The sequence below is a fragment of the Diabrotica virgifera genome, chromosome 2, assembly GCF_917563875.1.
Source record: "Diabrotica virgifera virgifera chromosome 2, PGI_DIABVI_V3a".
Taxonomy (NCBI): Eukaryota; Metazoa; Arthropoda; class Insecta; order Coleoptera; family Chrysomelidae; genus Diabrotica; species Diabrotica virgifera.
This window is the reverse complement of record NC_065444.1, coordinates 51911129-51922250: the sequence shown is the minus strand read 5'-3', so window position 1 is coordinate 51922250 and position 11122 is coordinate 51911129. Positions and strand designations below refer to the sequence as shown.

The 11122-nt window shown below is 32.0% G+C and overlaps 1 protein-coding gene across 1 annotated transcript; it reads left to right on the top strand.

Moving 5' to 3' along the window:
- Positions 1-6090: 6090 nt before the first annotated feature.
- Positions 6091-7652, top strand: LOC126879508 (uncharacterized). The gene is made up of 2 exons (XM_050642570.1): positions 6091-6188; positions 6429-7652. Exon 2 carries the CDS (start codon positions 6556-6558, stop codon positions 7087-7089), a length of 534 nt encoding a protein of 177 aa, XP_050498527.1. The 5' UTR covers positions 6091-6188; positions 6429-6555; the 3' UTR covers positions 7090-7652.
- The last annotated feature ends 3470 nt before the right edge of the window (positions 7653-11122 follow it).

Genomic DNA, 11122 nt, shown 5'->3' with positions numbered 1-11122 from the left:
TAGGTCAATTTCTGTACTGCCACGTTTAATTTGCAAAGTATCCCGTTAAGGATCACTCTAATAGTTCCGTCTAATTTTGGCATCACACCAAAGTAGCAGTATTTCCCTCTGTAAATATCTTCTCTATAAAAAGGAATACCTTTTCGATCTAATTTCATTCTTTCGCTGTACAAGATGAACTGAAGTTCGACTAGTATGTTTTGGGAGACCCTTGTGAAAGAGTAAAATATTTTTTATACCTTTCGCATTTCTTTATATTTTAATCTTCTGTTTATTTCGCCTGTTTTTCTTTGTTTTTTTTTATCTAATTATGATCCAAGGATAATCCAATCGTGTTATAGTTAATTCCTAAGTTAAGAGTGAATTGCTAAGTTAGTCCTAAGTCAATCCAGAGTTTTAATAGTCCAGGGCGCATCTGTTTTCAGATGGACGTTGAGAGGTGACTCTCAAATTTTTTTGCAGAAATTGCTTGAAAATAACTCAAATAATAATATTTGAGTTATCCTTCCACTCAAAATGGTCCGGAACATTGTTTAAATAATCAAAATGTCAATGTGTTTTTTTATTGGTTTTTTGATTATAACTTTAAAACTATTCATTTCTGAGAAAAGTTGTACTGACATAAAAGTTGTGTAATTAAGTTTCCAACAATATAGAATTGGTTAAAAATTTAAAAAATAGTCACCATTGTTGCAAAATAGCAATAATTGCGAAAAAAACCATACAAAAACAAGTATTCGCCTTTTACGTTTTTCAACCAATTATGCTACACTTAGGACTTTTATATTTTACCCAGAAAAACTTTATGATATAGTTAAACAACGCTGTAAATTTCATTAAGATCTGTTTAACAGATTTTGCAAAATAAATTTTGCAATCTAGCTTTCGCAAAAAAAATCATTTTTTTTAATGTTGCAGGACTGAAAATAAAGCAGATACCAAGTTGAATTTTTTTTTGCTCATAAAAGTGTACTGTACCTTTCATTTGCAATTTTCAAAACTAAAATCGATTAATTACCACGGCGTCAGGAAATTTTTTAAATAAACATTAACTTTTGGTGCTACGCGCAGGACAGCGGTGATCGATTCACACAAGTTGATTTCCACCAAAATTTCTTCCAATCTTTATCTAATATATTATTTTCTTACTCTATATTTTGTTGTATTTTAATATTTTAGTTCCACAAAAATCCAACTAATTCTATTATTGTTTGTGAAATATTGTTTAAACAATTGCATATGTTTAAAAATAATAAACTTTTATTCTCTTAAGTTAAAATATATGTACAAAGAAAGTTTTTGCTAAAAAAAGTGTTATTTCAAAGGATAGAGAATTTGTTTTTATTTTGCAATAAACAAATTTATTTATTTATATCGAAATGTAATAAAAATTAAAATGTATCAATCATAATCAAAGGTCAGTGGAATGCCCAATCAGAGCAAACTATCCGCTGTCCTGCGCGTAGCACCAATAATTAATGTTTATTTAAAAAAATTCCTGACGCCGTAATAGTTAATCGATTTTAATTTTGCAAAATTGAAAATGAAAGGTACAGTACACTTCTATACGCAAAAAAAATTTCAACTTGCTATCTGCTTTATTTTCAGACCTGTAATATTTTGAAAAAATGAATTTTTTTGCGAAAGCTGGATAGCAAAATTTATTTTGCAAAATCTATTGAACCGATCTTAATAAAATTTCCAGTGTTGTTTTACTGTATTATATAGATTTTCTGGGTGAAATATGAAGGTCCTAAGTGTAGCATAAATGGTTGAAAACCGTAAAATGCGAATACTTGTTTTTCTATGTTTTTTTTCGCAATTATTGCTATTTTTTAACAAGGGTGACTATTTTTTAAATTTTTAACCAATTCTATATTGTAGGAAATTTAATTACGCAACTTTTATGTCAGTACAACTGTTCTCGGAAATGAATACTTTTAAAGTTATAATCAAAAAACGAAGAAAAAATCGAATTTTTCCTTCATTTCTTGATATTTTGATTATTTAAACAATGTTCCGGACCTTTTTGAGAGGGAGGATAACTCAAATATTATTATTTGATTTATTTTTAAGCAATTTCTGCAAAAAAATTTGAGTCACCTCTCAACGTCCAAATGTACTAATATTTTTACAGATGCGCCCTGGTCTATAACGTTAATTTCAAGTTACACTTTCACAATAATATCATTTACTTTATTTTTATATTTACATATTATCCAAAACAATATTCGATCAAATATTAGTTACTACAGAATAATTTCTCCTAAATGTGATCAAATATCAAACTTTTTATGGAAATCGCAATAAGCAAATGTAAAATTAAAAAAGTAGGTACCAACGGCTTGTGTATATGATTCACATTCAACTAAATATTGAAATGCTGCAGATTTTGATAACAACGCTATCTAATCCCTTAAAGGACTACATTTGCCCTTGTTAGGGATTTTAATGAATTATTTACCTTTTATAAAGGATTGTTAATCAATTTTTTCTAATTAATGGTATACAGCCAGCTATAGGAAAATTCTCTCTTTGTAGATTTTGCCAAGTAGGTACCAGTGTCATGTATACCTCGTCCAATTTACTTACCGTTGCACGTCATCCGCGCCATAGCCTGTGACACGATACCAACACGAAATATTTAGGCGGTGGGTGTGTTCTTTTTTAGAATCAAAATGATTCTAAAAAAGAACACACCTACCGCCTAGATATTTCGTGTTGGTATCGTGTCACAGGCTATGGCGCTGATGACGTGCAACGGTAAGTAAATTGGACGAGGTATAGGTACTTATAGAGCAGTAAAATAAAACTTATAATGACGATTCAACAATTTATATTTTCGAGACTTATCCATGACTATAGTTTAAAGAAATTTACTTTAAAGAAATTTTAAGTCTAGTGTGTGTTCTGGCATTATTCGTAATCTTCTTCTATGGCACTACAGACGAAATTGAGTCTAGGCCTCCTTTATTTTTTGTCTCCACCCTTGTTTGTCTTTGGCTACTCTTCTACAAACACGGACTCCTAAAATTACTTGTGCTTACTGTGTCTTCCCAACGCTTTCTTGGCTTTCCAACCTGTCTCTTTCCATGCATTCTAACGTTCAGTGCTCTTTTTGGTAGCCTATCCTCTCCCATTCTTATGACATGTCCGGCCCATTGCAATATTTGTATTCTAATTAGGTCTGACAATTGGGGTGTTTCCTAATAAGGTTGATAAAGTTTGTTGTTTGTATCGAATTCTGAAGAGTCCGTTTTCCCTCACAGGTCGTAGTATTCTTCTCAGTACTTTCCTTTCGAATGTGTCGAGTTTGTTTTTGGATGTTTCTTTCAGGACCCATGCTTCTCTGCCATAGCATGCTATTGGTCGAATTAAGGTTTTATAGATTCTCATCTTTGTATTTCGGTGGACACTTTTAGACCGAAACATATGGGAGTGGGCAAAATAAGCTCTGTTTGCCTGCGTTATTCTCTTCCGTATTTCTCTATCTTCAGATTATTCGTAATCGTTTGTCTATTATTTTTTTGAAGAGCTACACGTGCATAGCAACGTCAACCCTCGGTAGTGATTACATTCTCTCCCATCTCATTTTTTGTGTAAGGGTAGGTACTATTAGTGACACTTTCTAATCGTCCAGTATATTTTTATTTTTCCATATTTTATTGTTTTTCTGTAATGTTTTTTTATAATTTATGTTGTTATTCTATTCACTTTACGAGCTTTTTCATACTTCAACGTCTTTATTGCTTCTTCTAATTCTCCTTCTTTTATTGAGTTTTCTGTGTTATCTTACTATTACCATTGATTATAAATATTCCACTAGATAGCTCACCTCTTGGTAACCGAAAGACGTATCAACAACTAGATGGCGCTACTCGAAAACCGTATCGAGATTTCTCATTCTCTCTCTGACTTGCGAGGAGGTAGGAGTACTGTCAGGGCCGAACTTACCCTATAGGTGTATTATCTGTGACAAGTGTTGTGACAAGTTATAGCAAAATTTAAAAAAAAAGGACTCACATTTTAGATAAAATGGCCTCTGTAACGCATAAGTGTGTTTACGCGGGATGTTTTGAAAGAAACGAGGGAACAAATAATAATATATATTTTAACTATTTATAATGGGAAATAAGCCACAATATTATTAAAAAATGATTTTTATTAACGTTTCGACGCCCAAATCGGGTGCCGTTGTCAAAATACAAAATACTATTAACATAAACAAAAATGTTGTTGCTTAGTAAAAAAATTCTTCTAATAATTTATTTAATTTGACTCATTTATATCGGCAATTCAGATACATAATATGATACATTTTAAAGTAGAAGATTTTAAAATGATATTGCCAATATTTATGAGTTGCGTTCCTGGGACGACTTTACTGAAAGATAGTTCATTCGATTACATGAAATCCACCCCAACTCAAGAATATCCGTCACAAAAAAATCATAGCATGTGGTTGTCTTTTTAAAGACAGATCAATGCTATTACTTATTATATTACTGTGTTATATTACTTATTTTGTTCTTCATTGATGCGCTTTTGGTGTTATATCTCTTAATGGTTCTTTGAAGTGTTGTTTCAATCTTTTAACTATTTATTTTGGTTGTCATTATTTCTCCATTTTTATCTTTAACGCTGTATATTTCTTGTACTTTTTTAAACTTCATGTAGCATTATTACTCTTAAGGTCGCGTCATATTATAATGTACGTCGCGTTTTCGGCACGTAGCGTTTGCAGACCGGCAATCGGACTGGCCATTCACATTTTCATACATAGAACGTTTCCGTTGGTTTCAGTTTGGTGCGGTGCAGATGTGTTTATTGTCACAACACATGCTTACATGACAAATTGCCTCGAAAACTACTTTTTAAATTAGACCGGGCAGTATCGTCGCCCCGGCTAGCGAAATTATTCCGATTCGATATTTTTAAACAAACTTACTCAAAAAGAAGTCCTTATAACATATCCACAGGGTGCCGGGCGGTACCGTGGTCGAAAAATTGTTTAAATATTTTTTTTGAAACAAATTCACAAAAATATCTTTTTCATTTCGAGCAATATTTTTTTAGATAAACTGGGTCATTCTGGGCAAAAAAGGTCTCTTGTCATTTTTCTCTAAAATTGATTGTTGTCGAGTTACATGCGATTAAAAATTTGAAAAATGCGAAAAGGCCATTTTCAAGGCTTAATAACTCGATTAAAAGTATTATTATGAATTTCAATAAGTGACCAAATCAAGTTTCAAACCCCTTCTTCAAGGTCTTATTAACAATTAGCGCTATAGTCCAACTGTATCGTCGCCCCCGTTAGCGAAACTATTTCGATTAGATGTTTTTGCACAAACTTACTCAAAAAGAGTCCTTATAACAAACACATTCACAGGGTGCCGGGCGGTGCCGTTGTCAAAAAATTGTTTTAACAATTCTGCCGTCCGTTAGCTAAAACATCGCTAAGCCACCATAGGCCGATTTTGAGTTATAGATGCCACACTATATAAAAAAAAATTCTCTATCGATCTGTCCTGGATTCGTATTTCTAAGTTTTGTAGTTTCAAAGATAGCATAAGCAAAAACATCGTTATCTACAACAAAAATTTAACTTTACACAGCTTAAACTACGTTTATCCACATTACTCAACTAAAACATCAGGAACCACCTTCAATGATAGTATTTTGTTTAAATTTTCATTTAAGATACTTAGCTAAAACCACGTTGCCCAAAGTTATACAACAATAAGACCGTTAACATACTTTAACTTTTTTTTAGTCAAGGTTTATTTCACTACATCGCGAAACAATACTTAACTAAAAACCCGTTATACACAATTACTACACTAAAATATCGATAAACTTTGTTAACGATATTAAAGCTAAGGAACATTTAAAATATTGCTGTACGATGTTAAACTTAAACATCGCTAACCTCCCTTAGCGTGTTTTGCGATAAATAATCTCCTAGAAGTTCCATAACTAAAACACCTTTAAGTAACAATACTACGCTAAAACATCACTAGGCGACCTCCCACTCACCGTCTCACCTGTCCTACACTGCGGTCATATGTCAAATCGTATATTATCGTCAGTGTCAGTATTCTATTGTTGGTCGGAGAAAGTACGTCACGCGCTTTTGGTGAACAGGATATTTCACGCCAAATCATCAATATGGCTAAGAAAATTTCTTAGTAAGTTCCTCCTTGCTATTATTACTAAAATTTTTAACAAATGCGCTTAAAAGTTAATGGAATCTTAATTACTACTTGTACTGTACAAGATGAAAGATTGTATATTTTTTATGTTTTCATGATAGTGTGTTTGTGTGTATGACAGTTTATGTTGTTTAAGAAATATTTACTTGTTTTCTAATCCTATTCCAATAATACCTATTATTATTCCTAGTAAATGTAATTTTTCGTTTTTTGCAGTTCTAAAATTTCCCGGCGATCTCAACTCATATTAGAATGGTAACGTCAAAAATACCAAGTTCGGATTACTTTAAGATGCGAACAGGAAACATAATTTGTAAACAATTTGTATGCTCGACCATATTCCATGACGTCGGCAGTTTTCAACAAATTTAGTGAGATTCAAAATAGTTTAACATCTTACCAATCCCGAAATTTGATAAACGAAATTACTATGCTAAACAAAGCCTCTCACAACGTATCATTAGAAAACACTGATATGTTTTGTAATGAAGAAATGCCAGCAGATGATTTTCCTTCTGACAATGTACCTGATGCTATCCAACATAATTCTTTTTACCCTGATAATAATACAAAACCATCATTATGCCCTAATATATTAGATTTTAATTCAGACGACTCAGTTCTTGACGAAGATTATATTCCGGATTCAAGCGAAGATTCAGACGATTTAAATTTGCCAGAAAACGTTCCTTCGTACCGAAAATTGCCAAAGAAAAGTCAATTACGAACTTTTCCTACAAATTTAACAGAGCCTTCTACTTATACAGCTACACTCACCAAATCTTCACCATCTCATACATTCCGTAATTCACTGTCGTCAAATAAACATAAAAAAAGACGCGTTACGACAGATTTTCGAGAACTAAGATGCATTTAAAATGGGAAAAAAAGAGCCAAGAAAACACACTGTAGATTGGACTAATAAAAACAAAAATAGTCACACTATGCAAACGAAAAGCACTGGTACGGGGAGAAGTGAACTTGATGTCCAACCATAGAAACGAAAGAAGTATGACACTGGCCTAGGTGAACGGATTAAAGAGAAGAGAGCTAAAAAGCAATTAGAATACTGAGCAATTTACTGAGCAAGATAGAGCACAGTTAAACTCTGATTTTTGGAGTTTGTCTTTTGAACAGCGAAGAGTTTTTGTTATGTCTCAAGTGGCTGTAGCAGTTCCGAAAAGAAAATACACAAGTGAACCTAAAAGAAAGCCGAAAATATGTTTTGCGTTTAAGAAGAAAAGAAGTGGATATGTTATTGACGTGTGTAAAATTTTTTTTGACTACCTTGGGTTAAAAAAAATACCGACGCGATATTGAGGTCACTTGATGTTACAAATCCCATTCATTCCGACATGCGTGGAAAACACCAGAAAACGCCTCGTATAGATCGCCAGTTAATTAATAACCACAAACAATCATTCAATCCTGCATAGTGCACTACAGACGCGAGCACGCGTCTAACTTCTATGTACAAAGATTTTTGTTCAAAATATGCAGAAGAAAATAAAATATGTCCTATGAGGTTTATCGCAAACAACTCAAAACTTTGAATATTTCATTCACTCGACTTGTTAATGAGGAGTGCGAAATGTGTGAGTCTTTTAATTTACATAAAAAGCAAACATCACATGATTGTAATACTGTAGTAGATTGCAATCCTTGTGTCGAATTTCGAAAACATCGCCTTAAGTATACACAAGCCAGGGAGTTGTATACTAAGCATAAAAATCTGGCTCAAAGTGACAATGTAATTTATATACCTTCAGATTTAGGAAAGATCATAATGCTACCAAGATTAGAATCCTTTAAAAGTATAATCTTTTGCCCACGTTTAATTACTTACAATCAAACTTTTGCTCCACTGGGAACAATAACATCTAATTAAAAACCGTTAACCGTTTTGTGGCATGATGGCATAGCTGGACGGACACAAGAAGATATAATGAGCGCCTTCTATGTATGTTTAATGAAAAATCGCGATATCCAGAACATTAATATATGGTTAGATAATTGTACAGCGCAAAATAAGAATTGGCTACTTTTATCTAAATTAGTTGATATGGTAAACAGTGACTTAATATCTACAGAAGAAATTTCCTTATTTTATTTTTAACCTGATCATACGTTTATGAGCGCTAATCAAGTTCACCATCAGGTAGAACTTTCAATGAAGAAGAAGGGTAATCTGTATGACTTTACCGATTTCGAAGACGCAGTTGCTTCGATAAATAACTCCAAAGTGATAGTCAAATCTATTTCACCACAAAATTTTGTTAATGTTCAAAATTTGATAAGTGAGAGGCGTATACAAAAAAGTAACCCAAGAGGTCACTCATAAAATATGAAACATGTTTGTTTTAAACGAAATTCATTTGGGTTACTATATAAAAATAGACAGATATTTAAAAAATCCAAGTTGTATGATTCTCACATTTAGCACTTCTCCAAAAGGCGTTGAACTTAACCGAAAAACTACGCCAATTGACAAATTAACGCCTATAGTACCGCCACATAAATTGACATTTTGGAAAACATTGCCAAGAAAAACTGATGACGAGGAGGGGAATGAAACTAGATTTATGTTAACGTTGATAACTTTTAAATATTGTTAAGGATAATATTAAAAGATAAACAATTTCTATGATTGGAAGACGGGAGGAGAGGACGGATAACAATGTTTTAAAATACGACATTTAAAAATAAATCTAATTCCTGATTCATGAAACAAGTATAAGTACTATTATTAGTGCTTTCGGATTCACGCGAAATACAGTAGGAAAAATGAAAGAATACCCATGAACGAACATATAAAACACGCTGTATTTTCCTGTCACCGTGTCACACAAAATTTTTTGTGTGACACGGTGACAGGAAAATAAAGCGTGTTTTATATGTTCGTTCATGCGTATTCTTTCATTTTTCCTACTGTATGTCTCATCAAAATCTTATCCATCATATCCACTCAATCCCTTATGTGTTTTGTTATTTTTCTTAAACCAGTCTACGAAATTAAGTACATAAATAATTACATTCTTTTCATCTAAGAATTTGATATTCATTTGATAAGTTTTATTTTTTGTTCGATTTTTTATTTTGCCTATGACTGCTACTTTGTTGTTATACCTTATTCATTTCTTTAATAATAATAAATGTTTCTTGTCCAAAGTTTGCCGTTTTATTTTGTTGGTTAACGACATTTTGCTGTATTGCTTCAAACCTAAGGCATTATTACTTAGCTAAAACATCGCTATTAAGGAAAGGTTATCAAATAAGTGATGTTTTAGTTAAGCATATAATATAAAAAATGGCTACTGGAGTAAACTATTTTAGCCAATAAACAATTAAACACCTTTAGTGATGTTTTAGACAAGGTTTTGTTTTAAAAATTAAATCAAAACCTTAACTATAACGTCATTAAATAACGTAGCGATATTATAGTGTCGGAAATATTGATAATTTAGTTATGTAAAAATTGTATCAAATATTTGTTCCAAAATACTAAACTAAAAAGTCATTAAAGTACGGTTAGCGATGTTTTAGTAAAGGTTTTCATATGTAATAAATAATAAATGACACAGCTAAAACCACTTCTATTGTTTTTTTATACCATAAAATAAGTAAATTTTGTTTGAAACTCTATTTAATTGGAAGAGAATTAAAACACGTTCCTTTCGAAGTAACATACATACTTCTACGATAAATAGTTGTAAAGTAGCAATGTCTTGAAAATTTTCCCCCGATTTTTGCTCATATCTCAAAATCGGTCTCTGTGGCTTAGTGATGTTTTAGCTAACGGACGGCAGAATTCTTATTAAACAAATTCACAAAAATAATTTTTTCATTACGAACGATTTTTTTTTAGATAATTTGGGTTATTCTTAGCAAAAAACGTATCTTGCAAAAATGCGGAAATGGCCATATAATTTGACAACAATCAATTTTAGAGAAAAATCACAAGAGACCTTTTTTGCCCAGAATAACTCAAATTATTATTAATTTGGGTTTAATTAAATTATTAATAAAAAATTATTTTTATGAATTTGTTTAAAAATTGTTTAAACAATTTTTAGACCACGGCACCGCCCGGAACCCTGTTGATGTGTTGTTATAAGGACCTCTTTTTGAGTAAGTTTGTGCAAAAAAATCTAATTTCGCTAACGGGGGCGACGATACAGTTGGACTATAGCGGTAATTGTTAATAGTTAAAAATAACAGCTTTGTAATAAAATAATGACAAAAATCTCTTCAGGACCTTGAAGAAGTTGTTTGAAACTTGATTTGGTCACCTATTGAAATTCATAATAATAATTTTTAATCGAGTTATTAAGCCTTGATTTTTCGCAATTTTAGAGAAAAATGACAAGAAACCTTTTTTGCTCAGAATTACCCAAATTATCTAAAAAAAATATTGCTCGAATGAAAAAATATTTTTGTGAATTTGTTTAAAAAAGATTGTTTAAACAATTTTTCGACCACGGCACCGCCTGGCACCCTGTGGATATGTTATAAGAACCTCTCTTTGAGTAAATTTGTGCAAAAAATCGAATCGGAATAATTTCGCTAGCGAGGGCGACGATACTGACCGGTCTAAATACTCGGTATCAAATTCAAAGAAATACCTACATAAACAACAAGGGGAAACGACCCGTATCTGTCAACATCCGAAAAATATTGTTTTCGAATGAACCGAACGCAGACGTAACGTGTCTTATACGCTACGTTACGTGTCTTATACGCACAATATGAATTGTTCAATTTAAAAACCATTAAATTATATTTTTCGCAAACGAAACGCTACGTGCCGAAAACGCGACGTGCATTATAATATGACGCGACCTTTAAAGTACAAAAATATATCGATTTCCGTTCCAACGTATGCGGTTTAATATCCATAACTCACCCTAAAC

What these genes read in the sequence shown, in the direction of transcription:
- LOC126879508 (XM_050642570.1), top strand. Translation starts at nt 6,556, where the DNA reads ATGACGTCGGCAGTTTTCAACAAATTTAGTGAGATTCAAAATAGTTTA.